Genomic DNA, 22,152 nt, shown 5'->3' with positions numbered 1-22,152 from the left:
TGTTGGTGAGCATGAAGAGACGAAGGAAGCCGAAAAGCCAGGAAGCCGAAGTACGAGCCAGCACAGAGGAAGCCAAAGCAACATGAAGAATTGGGAAGCCGAAGAGGAAAAGCCAGCACAGAGGAAGTTGTAGCAAGCATTGAGGAAGCCAAAGAACTAGTGCAGCAGAAACCAATAGTCAGAGGCATCAGGAACATATAAAAACAAAAAACAAGGAAAGGTGGGTGTGAATAGTCAGAGTGAGAAGAAGCTGAAGTTTAGGCAGAGGCGGGAGAAGCAGGAGAACGGAAGTGCAACATAAGCTCAGCAGGCTTGGGAACAGAGACCTACAACAAAACATACTTGAACAGTTGATAGTAAAGGGTTGGAGCCGGCGGGGTTGGAGCCTCAGAATTAAAAGGATTGGAGTCCTTGGGAGTTGGTGCTCTTAAGTCCAGGACAATTGCCTTGGCAAAACAGAGTTGGTGCTCTGGAGGTTGGAGCCTCACAAAAGTCCAAGTTGGTGCTTGGAAAATGATTGCTACCACTTATATATTGTATCTATTTCATAGCATTGTTTGTATTAATAAAAGCATTTATTTCAGCTATCTATTTATGTGTTCCATATATAAATCTTTTTGGTGATAAAAAGAACAATTGAAAAAAAATATTGATTCACCCCCCTCCCCCCTCTCAGTATTTCCAACAAGTCGGACATAGATTATCCTTGTTGTTGTAATGTTTTTTCAATGTTTTCCATGTAAGCATTAAGGAAGGGTGTTGGAAGTAATGCTTCCATGTCTTGTGTTCCATTTGTATTACAAGTTGTCAGTGATTATTCCAAGGTGTTATTCTAGATGTGGTTGTTTCTCATGTGTATGAGTTATTGTTGTGTCATGTCCCAATCATAGATCCACCTTCTTAGGATGTATATTTTTCGAAGTCAGAGATTTGTATCCTATACATATGTAACCTTTTTTATTAACAAAAATATGAGAGTGATATGTGTTGTGTGTCATTTTTGTCTCTCTTTCTATTTTTAATATTTCTACTTGGGCATGTATACTTTGGTTATGTTACTCCTTTTAGTAGTTATCAATGCAGAAAGCAGTTTCCTTTTCCTTAAGAAGCATTATTTGTAGCAACAAAGACTTTATTTTCATTTCTTGTTCTTAATTTACCTACTTCCTAGCTCTCTCGTTGACCAACAAAGTGGTTTATTTATATTATTTTATTTTTCCTTATAACTTGTTGTAAACATGTATGCAAAATTCTTTCATTGCTCAACACAAATAATTTATTAATGTTTTTCTCTCTTTGAGATAAGTAAGGTATTCAATTCTATAAATTGTCCATCTGAATCCTCATGGAACCGAGTACTACATGGAGCCTGTCATGGGTTCTATCCCCCTTGCCCTGTGCCCAATATATCTTTCTTTTGTATCTGTGATTGATACTTTCGTAGCGTTTTGTTGCGATGGTACCTAACTTCTATGAACTTTTTAACATTCGCAATGTTTCTTTTTGTTGCTTTTCTAGGTATTATTTGTTTCTTACGATGAACTATCATGCAAGAAACTATTTTGTTATTTTATTTCATTTATTTATTTTCTACAATTTCAAATGATAAAACTATCTTATTTTTAATAGTTGAAACCATTTCACTATGACTATAATCAAATGTTCTCAATGTATAAATTTCAAAGTTTCTTTCACAAAAACACTTGTAAATATATAAAATTCCATAATTTTTTTACTTCCATCTTCGATGCCACTGGCCTTATAATGGCATTCCTTTTACAACATGTGGTGCAATTGCTAGTATATATATTTCACATCTCTAAACGTACAAGTATTCTTATTTCTAATTATACTTTTATTAATCAAATTTAAACATAAAACCATAAAATATTATGGTTAACAATATAAATTATCATTTCTAAAGACAACTCATAGTTTAATTAAAGATAAGTAGCATTAAATTTCTTTTAATATAATATGTGTATTATGAAATTTTTCCAAATACAAATTGTAATTTTAATAAAAGAAATAAAATTATAATATAATAAATTGAATTGGGAGTAGGGATGGAGACTTTGGGAAGACGAAACGAAATGAGATGGAGTCTGCGGCTCGTGACGGTTATGGTTAGGGTTCCGGTCTCGCGCCTGCAGCTCACCGCGCCCGTACCCGGTTAACTCTCCCGGTACCCGCTCCTACTTCCCCGCCGCGCCTCCGACTCATAACACCATTCGCCTTTTCCGCAGCTGCTGTCTTTGCTGCGCCCTGTTATCCCACCGTTCGATGCCCCCCTGCCGTTACGATTCACTGCCGATAACCGCATCTCACCCGGGTTACCTGTGCTCCGAGGTTTACTCCGTTTCGAGGATCCGCTAGCTGGCACTATGGAGGACCTAGAGGCTGTCGATTACACCGAAGATCCGCTGAGCGGGGTCTCCATCTGGCGTACCCCCTCTTCCAGCTCACAAGGTATGTATCTTCCGGCACCCTCGGATGATTTTGCTGTTTTCTCTGCCGGAGGCTCCCCGCAACCTCCCGTTATTCTCCCGGATATTCCCCCCACTTGGCCTGCTCTGTCTACTCCCCCCCTCTCGCCGGCCTCCCTAGGGTTTGTAGCGGGTTGCCTAAACCCTAACCCTAGTTCCTCTCATACTGCAGCGTATCAATGGCCCTTCCCTGATCCCGCTCCATCATCGAATCCCGTCCCCCTCTCCGGTGCTCTTTCAGGTTGTTTCACCGCTATCCCCCCGCTATCGGACCCCCTCCCCATCTCTGGACCTCTCCCCCCTCCCTCCGCGTCCATTGCAGATCCTCCCCTCAGTCTTGCCCCCCCCCTGCTACTTCCCCCCCCTTGCCTCCTCCACCGAGATCCGGTCCGGGTAAAAAACCCCGCTGCTTCAAATCCAGAGAGGAGGACACCTTCCTCCGGCTCGAAGAGGACATTCAGTGGAGCGACATCATGGAATTTGCTGACAGGGTTCTGGTGGGTCGCATCAGAGGCCGAAATTACTCGGCTGCACGTTTAAAGGCTTGGGCTATAGAAGTTTGGGGACAACACTTGGTTGACATTCCCTTCGTGCAAACCTTTGTGAGGGGATGGTTTGCATTACGTTTCGCACGCGCTGATCACACAAACTGGGTACTCTCCTCTTACTGGCACTTTGAACATGATCTGGTACTTCTGAAAAGCTAGACTCCCATGTTAGATCCGGCTACGGAACAGATCGGAATTGGCCCCACATGGATCAGACTACCAGGCCTACCTCTGCAATATTGGTCCGAAGACATTTTTCGAAGAATTGGCAATGCAATTGGGAGCTACATGGATTATGATAAGTCATATCTCCACACAGGAATGATGGCATATGCGCGGATCCTCATTAATCTGGATACCAGGGGGGGCTTCTGGAATATATTACTATCCAATGGAGGGACTTCTCCAGGAAGCAGATCATTGACTATGAGGGTATCCCTTACAGATGTCGTCGTTGTCACAAGGTTGGTCACCTCTACCGTGACTGTCCACTACTGAGAAAAGGGTCGGTACCAGCTCAGGGTGCAGCTCAGGATCGCCCCTCCCCACCACCTAATCAAGCACCGTCTGCGGTCCCTGCGGAGCCCCAGATACATGAAGAAGTTGCTCCTTCCAATCAGACTGGGACACCGGCGGAGGAACCAACCCGTGCATCGCCTGATCCTGCCCCAGATGCTCCTGTTCCGGCGGCCGACGATACATCGGGTATGTCAGTTGTCTCATCCCCTACTATGCTCTCTTCTTTGCATGATCTGGATTCATCTGAGACTCTGCATCGGGCTATTATCACTACTTCTCCCGCATATGTATCCTCTTCACTACATTGCCCCATCCCCTCCCCCTCTCCCTGCGTGTCGCCTTGTCCACCATCTCTCCCTCCGATGGCGACCGATCCAGCAGTCGTCTCCCCGATCCCCCGTCGGTACTCCCTCCGTCCCCAGACTAAATCAAATGGTATTGATGCTATCGGGCTTGTCATTGATCCTTCCCCCTCTCATCAGAAGCTCTCGCGAGGTCGACCTTCGCGCCTTACTAAAGCTAGACATGCGGCCGATACAGAAGTCGCTCTTGGTCGTCAACAGACCATCTTCAGGGCCCTTAGAGCAAAAAGCCCTGTACCTCATCCGACATGAAGATCCTATCCTACAATTGCAGAGGGTTCGCTAGTACACCCAAAAAACTAGCCCTTCGGAGACTTCTCTCCCTTTCTCTTTCGGACATCATCTTTTTGCAAGAAACACTCTGTAATGCAGACTCCCTCATCCCATCCCTCGAGGCCTGGCTACCCAACTGGACCTTCCACGCCATCGATGCATCTGGGAGATCTGGGGGTCTGGCTATTGGAATCAATAACAGAGCGCTGAGAGTTATAAACACCTGGGGTGGCAGAGGGTTCATAGGCATCGATGCCTATGTACAGTCTATGGAAACAGTGCTCAGACTCATTAATGTATATGGCCCTTGCTCTGAGAGAGCGACCTACTGGCACTCTCTCTTGAACTCTGCTCTCTTACAACAGGATAACATTATCCTGGGAGGGGACTTGAACTTCACAATGGGCTTCTGTGAAACATGGGGGCATGCTGCCAGGATTGACCCATTCTCGGATACCATATCCACCCTACTGGAGGAGCACCACTGGATCGATACCCCCATGACAAAACTGCAATACACATGGACCAACAACAGGAGTGGTGAACAGAGCCTGGCCAGAAGACTCGATAGATTCCTTATTAAAGAATCCCTCCACAACAGGATTGCTCGTATAAGGCAATGGGTGGGATCTGGAGGCATATCTGACCACAGACCAATATATTTGGAATTCTCAGACATTCATAACAAGATCAAAAGCCCTTTCAAGTTTAACTCCTCCTGGTTGAAAGACCCATCCTATATTCAGATGGTCACAGATTACTGGCAGAGCCACCCCATCGAGGAGGAGGAACACTTCACTGAGGGATTCATCAGGAAATTATCGGAGCTCAAAAGGATCTCTAAGGTCTGGGCACACCAAAAGAGACTCCGTGACGATCAAGCCTTGCGGGAGGCTGAGGACTTCATTGCTGCTCATGAAGAAGAGGATGGTGGCATTTTTCCCACCCCGGAAAGAAAAGACTTATATATGTCACACATTCTTAAGAGATCCCAGATCCTGAAGGACAGAGAGGAAAGCTGGAGACTCCGCAGCCGAGCCATTTGGCTCGCTGAAGGAGACGACAACACCCGTTTCTATCACAGATTCGCCAATGGGAGAAAGGCTATCAACACTATATGGGAACTGAAAGACGATCAGGATCGAGTGGTCACCACCCAGAGGCATCTATCAAAGCTCGCCACTGACCACTTCAGGAACATTTATAAAGCTCCCCGGGAAACAAACATACTTGAAATTATGAGAGTGGCTGAGAAATTCCCCAGATTTGTCGATCCGGAGGAACAGGATGAACTCACAAAGGAGGTGACATTAGCTGAGCTAGAAGCAACTATCAAATGGTTCAAAAAGGATAAAAGTCCAGGCCCTGATGGTTGGACCATTGAATTCTACATTGCCTTCTTCGACATGCTGGCCAATGACCTATTGAAAGTCATTGAACTGAGCAGACAATCGGGCAGGATCTCCACAGCCATCAAATCCACCTTCATCGCCCTTATCCCCAAAACTGATCAGCCTGCTACCTTCAATGACTTCCGTCCCATCTCTCTCTGCAATTGTCTCTATAAGATTATTGCAAAGATTATAGCCAACCGTCTGAAGCCTATATTATCCCGACACATCTCATCTGAACAATTTGCCTTCCTTGACCACCGTCAGATTCACGAAGCTATTGCCACTGCTCAGGAACTCCTTCACTCCCTCCATACTAAAAAGCTCAAAGGACTGATCCTCAAAGTCGACCTCACTAAAGCATTTGATAGAGTAAACTGGTTATATATTAGATTACTCTTGACACACCTTGGTTTTCCTTTCCCCTTTATTAAATGGGTCATGTGCTGCATTACTGAGGTTGCCTACAGTGTCCTTCTGAATGGAGAGGCCACTCCCTTCTTTACTTCGGAAAGAGGTCTCAGACAGGGATGCCCCCTCTCCCCTCTTCTTTTCCTCCTGATTATGGAAGGCTTGAGTCGACTAATCTTATCTGCCAAAGATAGGCAACAGCTCTCGGGTATATGCATATCCAATGACTTTCATCTCACACACCTACTGTTTGTAGATGACATTCTCATTTTCCTCAATGGTGGTCTGCGTGACACCACTGCACTTCACAATATTTTTCTTCTATTTCAGCTTGCTACGGGTATGTTGGTCAATGAAGGCAAATCCACTATTACGGCTGTGGGCTGTTCTCTCCACGAAGTTACTTTTGCATCCCAACGATTCCCCTTCACCTCATCCAGGCTTGCTGAGGGCATCAAGTACTTGGGGTACAGGCTAAAACCCCTCGGATACAAGATTGCAGATTGGACTTGGCTTCTTGCAAAGGTGGAAAAGAGACTCCATATCTGGTATCATAAATACCTCTCCAGAGCTGGGCGCCTCACTCTCATTAAAGCTGTCATCGAAGCCACGCCAGTATACTGGATGACACTGGCCTGGATACCCCGTGGAGTACTTAACAGACTACAGAGCATATGCACCAGATTCTTATGGAATGGTCAGCAACCTGGGAGAATCTTCGCCTGGGTGAAATGGGAAACCATTGCCAGACCAAAGCGATGGGGTGGTTGGGGTATCAAGCGCCTCGATCTATTTGCAAAAGCCCTTGCTGCAAAACTGGGCTGGCTACTCCTCACATCAGAGAGCCTCTGGTCTCGGGTGGCACAAGCCAAGTATATCAGACCCCTCCATCTCATGGATTGGTTCCGACAACATCAATGCCCTGGCCCCAACACCTCAAACATATGGAAGTCCGTTTTACTCTCTCTTCGACTTCTCAGAGAAGGTATCACTTGGCGCATCAAGAGTGGACAGGACGTGAGAATAGGAATTGATCCCTGGGTAGGATGCGGCAACCAACACAAGCTCTCTGATGATCTTATTAGACACCTACATGACAGGGGAATAACTCACATCAACCATATAGGGGACAATGCTAATATTGTTTTTCTATATCAGGCCTGGCACTCACCAGCGGCCTTGGACATTCCGATACAGTGGCATCCAGAATGGAACGCTTTCACCGAGGCCCTCACTCAGGCCAACACCAGATTATCTGAAGGACCCGACGAACTCATATGGGCCATCACTAAACATGGACATTACACTCCTAAAGAGGAATATCTGAAGCTTATGGAACCGTATAAGCCCCCGGACATCCTCCCATATGGGAACCTAATCTAGAAGCTTCAGGCTGCACCCCGATGCCGCTTACTAATGTGGAATATCATACATGACAAAATCCCCACGGGATCAAATCTCTTGAAGAGATCTTTCCACGGCCCCTTCAGATGCCACCTATGCTGCTGCGAAGAAGAGAGCACTGATCATCTCTTCATCCGCTGCTCAGTCACTCAAACGTTCTGGCACAGCATATCTGCTCATATACCCGATCACAAGGATTGGAATGGCTCCACCTGCAAGGAAGCCTGGAGCACCTGGACCAGAGACCACGCGGGCAAACTCACAAACTTACCCCTTCTCGTCTGCTGGGCCATTTGGATTGCACGTAATCGCATCATCTTCGATAATCGACCCCCAAACTGGCCATCCATCCTGAGCCACACCATTGCCGATTTCAATTTACTTCCTTCGACGGAGAAGCACAGACCTACCCGAGCTATTGCTCCCCCCATCATCGATCGATCAAAGCCTTGGGCCTTCTTCGATGGCTCTGCCCAGAACAACGGCTGCGGTGGGGGTGCTATCTTATACCTGAACGAATCCCATTGCTTTAAGATTCAGATCAAATACCATATGGGCACAAATAACTTCTCTGAACTCAGCACAGCCAAACATATTATATACTTTGCAATACAGAAACAGTGCAGACATCTCCAACTATTTGGCGACTCTCGGATTGTTTGCAATTGGATAAATTCTACAACTCATTGTTATACTTATTCTTTGAGAAATATCCTTGACGAAGCCAAAAGACTGATCACTTCTTTTGAATCTTTTGCCTGTCGTCACATCTACAGGGAGCAGAACGAGGAAGCGGACAAACTGTCAAAAGAAGCAACGAACAGCCATATAGAACAATGGCAGATACACGAACAGATCGATGGATCCATCCATCAATATTACCACCGGCCCTATATAGATCATAACATGAATGGGTCACCAACCCATTCATAACAATTGACATGATTTTGGTTATCTTTTTTTGAAATATGGTTACATATGCTACTGTTTATTATGATTGTTACAGTGCTCCCTGCGTGGAGCAAGTTATTTTGATATTTAAAATTTTGTATATATATCATAGAGACTCCCTGCGAGGAGATCTAGAACTCTCAGGTATATTTTGATGAACTCTGGCTGGCCAAAGGCCACATATGAATATGCAACATGCATCTGCAAAATGTAATTTCTCCCTTTTTTAATAGAAATTACGACTTTTTCCTAATGGGAAAAAAAAAAAAAAAAAAAAAAAATTGAATTGATTTTTTTTAAATCTAATTTTAAATCTAATTAATATGATAATTTTCTCATGTTAAATTATATAGTGCATCTCAACTTGAAATGAATCTGACACGTTGAGAAATTTAAACTATATATACTCTATAATTCAAATTTACAAACAAAAAAACCTCGATCAGGGTGTGACAGAGAAGAGGAGGTGGGCCAGCGGCAATGGGAAGTAGATATGTCAAGGATCATCCACTCGAGCGCAAGGACAAATAACACATCGGGATGTGGGGGAAGAGGACAACAGGAAGGGCAGGTAGAAGGACAGGGCAAGGATGGGAGAAAGACTCGAAATAAAACAGGTGTGTTTGGGAAGGGAAGGCAGAGAGGAAGGCATGGGGACCAGCGAGAAAGCGGGCAAATTGATGCCAACAAATTGCAAAAGTATAGAGAAGAACCCACGGCAGGAGCAGCCAAAGGCACGAGGGAGTTAATGAGGGACAAAGCTGGAAGCGCCAGAGGGCCATCATTCCGAGGAGTAGGAATGAGGAAAAGGGCGGCGAGAAAATTAGGAGGACAGGTGGGAGGTGTGACGAAAGGCAGCAGGGATAGTGATTTAAAACAAAAGGTAAGAGAGAAAGAAGATGGTTGCATGTAGAAAGAGAGAGCGAGGGTAAGAGCAGCGAAAGGTGGTGGACGCAGGACGAGGACACAAGCCAGTGGATGCAGCTGCGTCAACTCAAGTCGACGGTATGTATTCCTATATCCTTAACATCAGAATTACAGTAATGCCAATTTCAGTGGTACTAGGGAAAGAGACCTGGGAAAGTCAAGACTCAGAAAGAGTTGGAACCAGGGTTTCCTGGAACACTATCTGGGTCAGGAACGAGGATGAAAGGGAGAGAGAAGCAAAAGATAAAGAAACGCCTTTGAAGAAAGTGCAGAGAGGGAAGGAGGGAGGTCAAGGAGAGAAGAGAGAACTTGGTAAGGGAGAAGGCAGAAGGAATATAGCTCCAGCCAGGTGGCTCCTGAGGCACGGAGGGGATAATTTAGGTAGCTAGTATAGAGAGGAAACTACCCTAGAGGCCACAGTAGCTAAGACAAGGGACATCTGGGCCATTGAGAAACCTAACTGGAATATCCAGAATAAAACTGAGAGGATAACCAGGGGCTCAATTAGAGCGAAGACAATAGAGAGGTGCAAGAACGGAATGAAGAAACCTCGTGCAATTCAGAACAAGGACATGGTCTCCCTTTGTAGACTCCTCGGTAGGTCTTCTGAGGTAAACCATCTGAGTGAGAGTAGAAAGGGAGAGATGAATCTGAGAGAAGAAGAATTGAGAGGCCGCAAAATGCTAACCCAAGAACTGTCAGGGGGGAATTTGAGGGAGATGAAAGGCAAACTCAAGCTGTCAGGACTTGAGCGAGAGACCAAACCTGGAACACTTAAATACAAGATAGAATGGGAAGTATACCTTCAGACTACTAATACTTCTTATGGTATTGTTTTAGGTTTAATTATAATCTACATCCAGTACAGTGTGGAGGCAAGAAAGCACACAGAAGAAAGCGAACTAGGCGAAGAAAACTACAACCGAGACAATGCAAGAATGGCAAGAGAGGAAAAAGAAGTGGCTAAGAAGAGCAATAGAAGAGCAGGCAAAACAAGGAAACGGACTATCAAGGGGGTGGGAACCTCCAACAGAGACCAACGCAAGCGAGGAAGAAAAACGGGACAGGAGCATATGAAGACCCTTATCGTTGCGTACATGGCAAGTAATCCACCTGAGATCAGAGCACAAATAGCGGGATGGGAAAAAGAACTAAATGACAGTATCACCAACCAAGATATTCCCACAGAAGAATGGGAAGACATGGTACAAAACCTGGGGAACAACCGTGGCCGCCACACTCTATTCAGACAAAAGATCCAATAATACTGGGTCATGAAGAATGTAGTGGGCTCAAGCCATGACTCTCAACAAAGAACGGGCAATAAACAAAGGACGGGAGGCACGGGAGGAAACCAAAGTGAAGGAACCCGACATAGCATATCTCCTCAGGGAGATAGCAGCAATTCAGATTCAAACATATCGAAACAACCTGGCACTGAGTAGGATAGAGCAAAGTGTGCAAGACATGAGGAGAAGCGAGATGCTCGGATCCAGCGCTAAAGCCCCAACCCCAGTGGAGTCCTCAAACGAGGAGTAAAACAGAGTTCAGGGACAACGCTACACTAGATGGAGCAATGAGAGGAACTAAAGATAAAACCCAAGGTTATGCTGGTTAGCCTCCTAGGTAATTTCAATCCGTAGGAAATTTATTGATTTCAAAAAAAATTGGTGACCTCTTTAGGGTGAATGTCAACATTTTGTGAATAGATGTGCTTATAATGGTTATGTTTTTGTATACTTTTAGTTATGACTATTTTATGTTCTGGATTGGTACTTAATCATACTTTTTAAGAGACGTGTGGGGAAAGTTATAATTGAAAATTATTTGGCATAATTTGATCTTTAATGAAATAAATAACAATATTAAGAAAAAAATGCGACCTCTTTGGGGGTGAATGTCAACATTTTGTGAACTGGCGTTTTTATAATGATGTTTTTACCTATTTTTAAATATAGCTATTCTATGTTCTGGATTAGTATTTTATCATAGCTCTTAACAATGTTTTGGATTGGTATTTTACCATAACTCTTAACAAACATGTGGGGAAGGTTAATAAATATGAAAAATAAAATAAATAATATAATTAGAGTTAACTTTATTTTTACATTTTTGGGTGGTTTATTCCTCACAATATAATTTTGTATATATTGTTTTAGATATATAATTTATTGAGTTGAAAGATTTATTGAGCCTAGAGATTTATTGAGGTTAGAGACTCATTTTATAACCCAATACAAGGGATGTGTAAGTTTGTCCTTGCCCCTTTAAAATAAAAATTAAAATTAAAAATTATGTTTTAAATAGAAAAATAGTGTAAGCTATAATTAAAAAATGAATATGCTATAAAGTAAAAAGAAATAAAAAAATGTGTGAATCAAAAGTTTAAATTTTATATTTTTCAAAAATATTTCAATAAAAGATTTAAATAAACTATTTGAAGATCTATATTAATTAATTTATATGTCGATATGACTTTATATATATCTATATATAAAAATAAAATAAAAAATTATAATCAAATTTAATACTCTATTTAACATTCAAAAATACAATTTAGATAATGAAAAATAACACATTATATACAAGTGACAAAATTTGATCTCTCAACTCAACTCATAAATAAAATAAAATTATCCATCTAAACTCATATTAAATACATACAATAAGATAAATCTATTGCACTGCTACTAGTTAAAACTTAAAACTTGCTTGCTATTAATTGCATGAAAGCGTTGAGGCTCTGCACGCCCATTGTCATCCACGACTCATCGAATCCAAACTGCGAGCATTCCATTCCAATCTCCTCCGACGCTGCACGAAACGCGGCCCCAAACTGGTTTCCATGGCGTGAACCCAAATGGGGTCGCTGGGCAACTCCCACCACCAACACCTTATCAATCGCAGTGGGCACCACACATGCGCAGACCACAGGCTTAGTCCCCGCACCTTTCTCCCTCATCGCATCCATCAGAAAATAGCAGAACCTGACCAGAGCCTGAGGATAACACAACCTCCGCGCGTCCGCCGTCTCCTCCACCTTCACCCACCTGAACGCCCTTGTGCTTTTCATGAACCCCCTCTTCGTCATGGCCAGACTGCCCTGCTTGAAAATCGACTTCTGCACATTAATGGCCGTCCGCAGCCCCTTATCTAATTCTTCCACGTTGTTCAAGACAAGCGCCTCGGACGCATTCCAGAACTGCTCCGCCACTGAATCCTGAGAGAATTCTGTCCACGACTCCATCAAAGCGGTGATTCCATAGACAAAATCAGTCGCAGAAACCTGAGATGTGTAGCCATGGTGCCTCTGAAAGCTTCTGTAGTAGAGTTCTGTGAGTCCATAGTCTGGACCGAACTTCCCTAACTCTTCTTTAAGTCTCCTTTTGGAATCCATGCTCATATACCTGAAATTCTGCTGCCATTACATATTGACATGAATAAAATAAACTAAATAAATAACAAACGGAAAATATTTATCTTCTCTACCCTGAGAGATCCTAAACCCTATATAAGCAAAATATGAATGGGTGATATTAAACAGAAAATATTTATCTTCTCTACCCTCGGAGTGCTCTAGTATAATTAAAGAGGTATTTTATGAAATTAATATGCTATGAATTAAAGAGGTATTTTATGAAATTGATATGTTATAATATAGTGTTATTGGTGAAAATCAATTGTTTTTAAGTTTTTTAAGTTGTTTTTAAGTGTGATTTTTTGGAAATTGTTTTTAAGTTGTTTTTAAGTGTGATTTTTTGGAAAGGAAAAAAAAATTGGTTTATTTTTCCCTCTAATTTGTATAGAATTTGGTAGGGATTTATTGAAATCACAAGTTTGACATGTGAACTCTTTATCATGGAAATGCCCTTAGGGTTTTTGAGGGTATTGAATCTTTATATATAATCAAAAAACAGTTTAAACAACACAAATCAAAATTTAAATACAAAATTTTTAATAAAATTCCAACGAAAAATATATCAAAACTTCAAAAAATCACACCTACTCGGAAGGAAAAAAAAAAAAACAAAAACTTAAAATATTTTAAATCAATTTAATTAATATTATTAAAATTGAAATTTTATTATTTAATTAATATATGTTTTAATAACATTCAAAATAAAATAAGAATTATTTAAATACAATAATGATGATTCATGTACACTATAATTTGGTGTAATTGGGTCTTTCCGAATATTGATAACAACACATTTTAAAATAAATAAATTCATATTGTGTTACTTGGAAAGAAAAAGAAAAAGAAAAAAATTACAATGTAATTATCTTAGTCAGGAAATGTTAAAAATGAAAAGGGTTATATTAAGAAAGATAAATTAATTAATTAATTAAAAATAATAATAAAATTATGTTTTTAATTATAATAAAATTTTAAATAAAAAATATAATAATATTTTTTTTTAAATATGAAAAAAATTGTAATAGTTAAATTTAGAAATATTATAATGTTAGAAAATTATATATAAATGTTTCTAGCAAAAAAACTAAAAATTATTTTATTTTTAATGAGATTTTTGTGATCTATATGGTAGATAAATGTCTTTCAAATTAATCACATTATTAGAATTTAGTCGATATTTAAAACCAACTAATGTTTACTAATTATAATTATGATATTTATTAATATTTATAAAAAAAAATTAATTAGAATTTTTAAACTTTTATTTTTATATTAAAAAATGAGTGAGAAATGCTTTTTACGATCATCATAATTTTTCTATTAAAAAAATAAAATTATTATTAATATGATAAATATTTTGAAAATTTTATAAATATAAAATAAACCATTTAAAAAAAAAAATCATTAAAATATATACCATCTTATTATATTGAAATTAACTACATATAAATACAACAATAATAAAACTAATCTCTTCTAATTTATAAATTTTATGTTAATTTATATTATTTCAAATTTAACCAATATTGTTATTTATATATAAACATAAACCTATCAAATATTAACATAAATGACAATTATTAACATTTTTCTTAACATATCACCAACTAAACATACCGCCTATCAAAACTTCCCAAAAAAAAATGCTTTGACCAAAATTTAAATGAACATAGGTCAGGACTTAACAAACCTGAATTTCTGCTGGCATTGTGTTAGGGGAATGCCCATCTGCGCTGCCAACAAATTTATCCTCTTAATCCCACTCTCACTGCACGTCTTCAGCTTGGTGGCAATATAAGAAGAACATACTAGGGAATCATAGAGACTCCACTCTCTCAAAAGCATCAGCTTTGGCTCCTCCCCATATGATATTCTGCAGTGATCAGGAGTTCTGACCCTGGTCCCATCCTTGAGTTTCACAGAGGTCACCATCTCCAAGTGCCCTGCACTGTTCACCAGCTGTTCAAGCTCCATGACACCTGCAAGATATCTCTCACTTGTGATTCTCTCATGGACGAACTGATCAGCCAGAGAAGCGCATGCTAACCAAAGAAGCTCATTAGTGTTCATGTGATTTGCATAGGCCATGTCAAACATTAACATCCCAGAGGGCCTGCCATGGTAAGTACCCAATCTGTAATATTCTGATCTTAATTTCTTCAGAGCTTTCATGGCCTTAACCATCTCCTTCTCTCGTTTTTTCTCCTCCTCACTTTCATCCTTTTTCTCCTCCTCACTTTCATCCAATCTCCTCCTCTTGTTTCTTCTCTGATCTTCACCACCATGATCACTTTCTTCATCTGAATCACTCTCAGAGCTCTCAACAGCTTCATCACCATCAAAATCCTCGGGGCCAGTGGCATTTGCCAGAGCAGAGACATCAAAATCATAAGCCAAGTCTGAATGGTTCTCATCTTCTTTAGTATAAAGCACAGTTACATTCTTGTTATCATCATGGAGGTTGTGTAAATGGATTGGTCTATGACTGTCTATTACAAATACATGAACCTTGGGACCCAATTTCAGAAAACCCTTCAGGTCCTTGCAGGCTCCCCAGTTTATGAGGAGAACAGCCAGGGGTTCATCTTGGGAGCTCAGTTTATTGCCTGCCAATTCAAAAATATCTTGCAGAGAGGAAACTGGATAGCCGGAATATCTCAGACCATCATTTGCACAAATAGAAGTTAAAATGTTGAGTGCAAAGAGGGAATCAGCATCAGTGGTTGATGGGAATATATGCAGAGGGTAAGACACAGCAGCACGGGCAGCGGCCTTAAGGCTCTTATAAAATCCAGCTGCATTGATTTGCCTTACCATGGCTCCCTCCTTATTATAGACAAGGACCCCTGGTTGCTCTCTCGTTCATTGAAACGCTTTGCATTGCATAAACACGCTTTGCATTGCATAAATACGTTGGGTTTCCAACAGGTACAACCCGAACCGACATAGGTTGGTCATATCAAATCCCTTCATATTAATCAATCATTTAATTTGGATTTAATTTAAAAAATAATAATTTATTATTTTTTTAAGCCCAATATTGGGATAATTAATATATATTGGGTCATTGATCCATTAATCAGCTGGGCTATATATTTATATGCTTACTCAGGGATAATGTACATGGATAATGTACTTGTTTAAATTTAAGGATGAATATATACATCTCATGCATTAATGAATCAATAAAAAGCCTTTAATGTTTCCTTTAACCAAATTTTTTAAAATAAGGAAAGTAGTGACAACAATCTTCTATCTTCCAACCTAGTTAAAAGCAATTTAAAGGAACATAACATTTTTATTTGAAAATAATATAGCATAATTATATTATTAACTAGCTAGAGATTGGATTTATTAAATACTATTCCTTGAATACGCAATCATTGTATTGTTAAGGTTTGAGAAAAGTAACTTTATAACCTCAGTGGGGGTATAACTTGATATTTAAATCCATTTCAAGATGTGCGCAAAATCTTTTGTAATATACTTTTTACAGTTATCAGATGGTTGAACTTGAAAGATTTTCGTCCCTAAGGTTGAAGGTTCGATTCTGTTAGTAACCTGTCTGCGTAGTTGAGGTTTCGGCTGTGCCATTTTCTATCTAGGGTTTCGAATTCTGTCCCCGATCAACATTTTATGTTTTCTGTTGTGTCGGTTGGCATCTTTTAATATGGTGAAGAGTGAAATTGTTTTCATTTAAGAATAGATATCTGAATAAAGCATTGATTTTATTAATGACAATGGGCTTGGGCTGAATTCGCAGTCCAACATAAGGCTAACTTGCTAACTTGCGATGAGCACCTGCAATACAAATAAATAATGTCCACAAATATTTGCCAGATAAACCCTTCTTGTATGCAGACAATATAAAACAATTTTTTTATTGAAAACTGCATGATTTTCATTTTTGACCGCATTGCATAATTTGCCATGGTGTTTCATTATGCATGCAGATAATGATTGATTCTTGTCGTGTGACATTTAATTTAGTCAAATATTATTAACGCAATAGCATGTGCTATGAATCAGTGTTCAACAAGATCAAAACCATCATTATAAACTCTTCCAAAATTTTCAAGAATTTATAATACTTCATTAACTGATTTGAATAGTGTCCGTTGTGTTGTTCCTCCTTTCAAGCTTGCGTGTTCATGTTTAGATGGTCGTCTTCAAGCATGGTTGTCTTTAGGAGAGCATGCATGTTCATGTTTAGATAGTCGTCTTCAGGCATGGTCATCTTCAGGCGAGCGTGAGATCACAATCAGGAAGGCATCCATGGGGAAGAAGTGCTTCTTTTATTCTTGCTACATGGCTACATGTAATGTTAGCAACGATTTGGTATATTTTTTGAGCGTGAGATCACAATCAGGAAGGCATCCATGGGGAAGAAGTGCTTCTTTTATTCTTGCTACATGGCTACATGTAATGTTAGCAACAATTTGGTATTTTTTTATTTTTGTTTTTGCCTTCCGGCCTCCTAATTTGGCATTGACCATGGTTTTTTAACGTCTCTATAGACATGATCTTCGGAATGGCTGTGGTCATTTAATTTCCAACTTCTAAGTTCTCCCTTTGATATTTAAGGTTTGTAATGTCATATTTAGCATGGTTTAGAATATTATATTTTGGCTTTCTAATGGCAATATACGATTATGGTTTTCAATGTAGTATCATTCTATATATGTATATTATTCATTATAAAATATAATAATAATATCATGGCTTCTAATGGAATTAACTTTTTAATGGCAATATATCAACATGTTTTCTAATATTATGTTTTGATTTTCTAAATGCAATATACAATTATGGTTTTCAATGAAATATATTGGTAGAGGATAGTCATGGTGGTTATTGCATTGGTCACTAGCAAGCTTCATATATGTTTGGCCATCTATAGAGGTTTCTTGATTTTGGGTAATTAACTTACTCTAAAATGAAATAAGACATTCAATGTGTTCCTTGTAATATAGATATAAACAAAACATCCAAAGAAAAGTAATTGCACAATGATCTAGTCCAAGAAAACAAGGTTTTCCACAAACCAATTAACTCTACTTGAAAATTTCAACAATTCCAATTTAATAATCTTGTCGACCTCTCTTTGTACCATTTGGGACAATTGCTAGTAGTAAATATTATTAATATATTTTGATGAGCATTATTTGTTTGTTGTTGATAAATATAATTAATATATTCTGACTTGTATTATTTTTCACTTGTTATTTAATAATTTGTAAAATAATTTTTATTATATTAAATACATATATATTTAAAGATGCAAAATAGTTATTATTTAAATTTTCACATGAAAATACCAAAATATATTTGACAATTTTTACATTATTTTTTTTAATTATATTAAGTAAACTCGAAAAAATAAACAAAATAGCAGAGCTTCATTCTAATCTAACAATCTCTTGATAGTATGAGTATCAAGCTACTTCAATTGGATCTCATTGCCTATTTTCGCGTTCTTTTCCTGCCAACAGAATAGTGTATTCAAATGTTCCACATTGTTATTTGCATGTCAATTGCCCAGTTACTACCATTAGAGAGGTATAGATTTAGCAATGATGTTCATGAAATATGATGAAATTTTCTAGCAATAAAAGCCGTTTGAAATCTTTGTTGCCCGCTGTTGATCCTGTCAAGGTTGACAACTTCTCAGGTTTATACTTTCTATATTATATGTTAGAAAACATTTGATACTATATTTGCATCATGTTTCGTGATTTTGATAAATTTCATAGTATATATTTTTTTCAGAAGAAAAAAAAAATATTTGGATATATAGTTTTTTTCAGAGCAGAAAAAGCATAATTTTTTTATATAAGAAATATAAAAGAGTCCAAATATACATTCAGCGAGGAGATAGTATATGTTCCAAAGATAGAGAATCTGTAACATCAGAGAAGCTATATCCTGATTAAAAGATCAGGCCAGAGAGACTAGATCAAAAATAGTAATCATCAAAGAGAGACCCTATACATAAGCCGGATCGGTATAAAAGGACTTCGCCTGTATAGACAAAGAGAAAACTCAGAGCAATCCGGAGGAAGCCTGTTCAGAAACATAATCTGCAGTCTGAAGTAAGCCTGTTCAAAACAAAATCACATAGCATATAGTTCATAACAACTAGCACCTTCTAGCACAGAAGAAAATCATAGAGTACTTTGCAAGAAAATCTAGAAATTGGGAGGGAAAAAGTCCTGAATGGAATAACATTTTCCATCAGAGGAAACCTGAAGATGCCACGAACCCGGAGCAGCTTGAAGACCTTTTTTTGATAAGGAATCTGCCATTTGATTTTGTTCCCTGCGGATGAAGTTAACTAAGCCATCTTTTAAGGAGGACCAAAAGAAACTGATCCGATCGAGCCAGCCCCCCAGATGAGGCTTGGAGATGGAGATTTTCCCAGCTATATAATCCACCAAAACTTTTGAGTCACCATAAATAGAGACATCTTGAATATTTAAGAAAAGGCAGAAACTCATGAGGCCTACGAGTGCCACTGCCTCAGCCATCATATTTGAACCCCTCCCCCCATTCCAGTGTGCAGAGAAAACACTGTCTTCGTCTGCTAGAATATGGAAACCACAGCCACAAACCCCATTCTGTTCAGCACCGTCAAAAAACGCTCTAGGCAGAGATGATGACACCAGAAGGATATTTATATCATGTAGCTCCCTCTGCATGGGAGAGGAGATTGGAATTTCCTCATAGAGATCACATATGGAGGAGAAAATTTCCATCATCGGAGTTTTTTTGTCATTGAAAATGAAATTATTCCGCCACCTCCAAATACACCAGAAACTAATGATAAAGATAGATCTCCATTTGGCATTTTGTTTACTATACCATGTAAAAGCATCCGTGATCGACATCTGAGACATGAATTGAAACCCATATTGATTCTCCAGGAGCAGCCATATTTGTCGGGAGCCCTTGCAATTTAGAAATAAATGAAAATTGTCTTCCTCGGCCGATCTGCAAATGGGACATATACCAGGACCCTGCCAACCACGCTTTTTTAAATTCTCCCACGTAAGATTTTTATTATGGAAAGATAGCCATGAAAATAAGACCATTTTTAATTGACACCCAGCTTTCCAGAAAATGCTCGGGAAGGAGCAGTCACTTGGATGTTGTCTATCACTAATCAAAATTCGGTATATATCCTTTACCCTGATGGAATCCATTCCATGAGAGTTCTGCCATATGAGACAGTCGTGCTCTGCAGAGCGAAAAATGCCACCATTTCTGAGAATTGTTAAGATTTGCTTCCACGAGCTGGCGATGTCTTCCGGCATTTGCAGACTCTCAGCTTCACGCCAGATTGGGATTGAGCCATGCCATCTCTCAATCAGCCCATCCCAGAAAAAGATACCTTTCCTATGTATGAACTTCAATAGGGGACCAGGGACGCAAATCTCCTCTTTGCCGCATAGAAAATTGTCTTTTCCAACCAGAATCCGTTTCCCTGATTGAAAACGCCAAAATAAATTCTTCAGGGACATATTTCCAATTTTACGCAGGCTCAACTAGATCGGAGATCCGTGAGAGATACCTATGCTACCTCTTCTGAACCAAAAGGATAAACTCTTACTGCCCAGATACTTTTCCTGAATAATATTGCTCCAAATACCTTCCTCGAAAATCCCTCTCCATAACGTCTTGCAAAGGAGGGCCTTTCCAAATGATCTCAAGTCTAACAGACCCCAGCCACCCATGCATTTTGGAACAGATATATATGAGAGCTTCGAGAGGTGATACTTTCTTTTCCCTGCCTGTCCACCCCAGATAAAATTGGCGGTGAGTCTGTTCATTGATTGGATGATGCTTGCAGGGAGAAAAAACAGATGAGCCCAGTAAACAGCCAGCTGATTTAAAACCGATTGGGCCAATACAACTCTCCCAGCCAAAGAAAGGCTTCTGAACTCCCACGCTGAAATCTTCTTGAAGTATCTCTCAGGTATCCACAGCCAATCTGATCTTGAGTAACAATTTGTTTTTAATCTATAACCCAGGTACTTGATTCCCATACTGATGGATTGCACTTCATAACCAAACAGTTTAATTAACCAATCCAGCTCTTCCTGATTAATGTCGCTGTGATAAATAACCGACTTCGAACTATTTATCTGAAGGTCGGACGCCCTTTGGAAATTTTGAAGAATATCATGATAACACATCCAAGTTAGTCTGCATAAAATGCCAAAAAAAATAACATCATCGACGAAAAGATTGTGAGAGATAGAAATGTTCCTGCATAATTTCAAGGGGGAGCATATGTTTTCATCAACAGCCTTGTTTATATGAAGACTGAGAGAATTCATGGCCAATATGAATAAAAGAGGAGACAGAGGGCAGCCCTGTCGAAGGCCTCTCGATGCTAGGAAGAAAGCCGATGGCATCCCATTGATAATGACAACATAATTTACCTGTTCAACGCAAGCCATGATCCAGTTGATCATGTTTGCTCTTAATCCAACCTTTGCTAGCAGACATCTTATGAATGCCCAATCCATGCAATCATAGGCTTTACAGAGATCAATTTTTAGAAGGACAGCATCACATTTTTTCCCCCGGCTGGCAAAAAGAGCTTCCTGAGTTGTAGCAACCGCATCTAAGATGTTCCTCCCCTGTAAGAAGGCATGTTGGTTCTTTGTTAAGAATTGAGATAAAGTTCCTTTTATCCTGTCTGCGATAATTTTTTATATTATTTTGTAGGATATATTACACAGAGAAATTAGACAGAAATCCTTTGTTATAATATGTTATAATAATCCACGAAAATGAAATCAGGAAAAAATATTTAGAAATAGTAAAATTTGATTCAAAAGAAATATTGAAAAAAAATATTTATTAAAATATTTGATTTAAAAGTAATAAGTGTTAACTGAATATTTGATTTATGTGATATTAGTTATTCATTATTTCATCGTTATATTTCATATTTTCTTTTTTTCTATTTTACATTTTATTATGATATGTTATATTTTCTTTTCTTTTTAATTATTTTATGTTTTTTTTTCCCAAAAATCGTTTTTATTTAACTATTAATCCAATCCATCTTAATAGATTTAGAAGCAGGCACTTTTCTGCAAAACACCTTAATTATTAATAGGAATTGTCAATATATTATCAAAAAGTAAGAGAAAAAAATAATGATAATAATGGTTAACAATTTGTCTATTTAAAATTGATTATATTATAACTTAAACTATTTGATAGGTTAAACTTAACTATATTATATATTTAAATTTTTAATAAAATGAAATCTACCACAACATAAACTCAAATATACATCTAATTTACATATTCTTAATTCACATATCTTGATTATGGAATTTTAGATTTTTTATTGCATTGTGTTTACATTTTAATGTACAGTGAATATCACTCTCACATTTAATATTTATCTTAAATGGAGTTATAATTTTGTTTTGTATATTTTAT

General features: G+C 38.8%; 1 protein-coding gene across 1 annotated transcript; it reads right to left on the bottom strand.

Annotated features, from left to right (window-relative positions):
- Window positions 1-11,882: 11,882 nt before the first annotated feature.
- Window positions 11,883-15,507, bottom strand: LOC149186353 (cell division control protein 45 homolog). Its single transcript, XM_089412603.1, has 2 exons — window positions 14,381-15,507; window positions 11,883-12,679 (listed from the first exon to the last, which is right to left on the bottom strand). Exons 1-2 carry the CDS (start codon window positions 15,505-15,507, stop codon window positions 11,974-11,976), a joined length of 1,833 nt encoding a protein of 610 aa, XP_089268729.1. The 3' UTR covers window positions 11,883-11,973.
- Between the last annotated feature and the right edge of the window lie 6,645 nt (window positions 15,508-22,152).

The sequence above is a fragment of the Pinus tabuliformis genome, chromosome 3_1 (genome assembly GCF_031772625.1).
Source record: "Pinus tabuliformis cultivar Carrire ecotype Pingquan chromosome 3_1, CPIR1, whole genome shotgun sequence".
In the NCBI taxonomy this organism is placed as follows: Eukaryota; Viridiplantae; Streptophyta; class Pinopsida; order Pinales; family Pinaceae; genus Pinus; species Pinus tabuliformis.
Note: the sequence above shows the minus strand (reverse complement) of the source record. Positions and strands in the feature narration are given on the sequence as shown.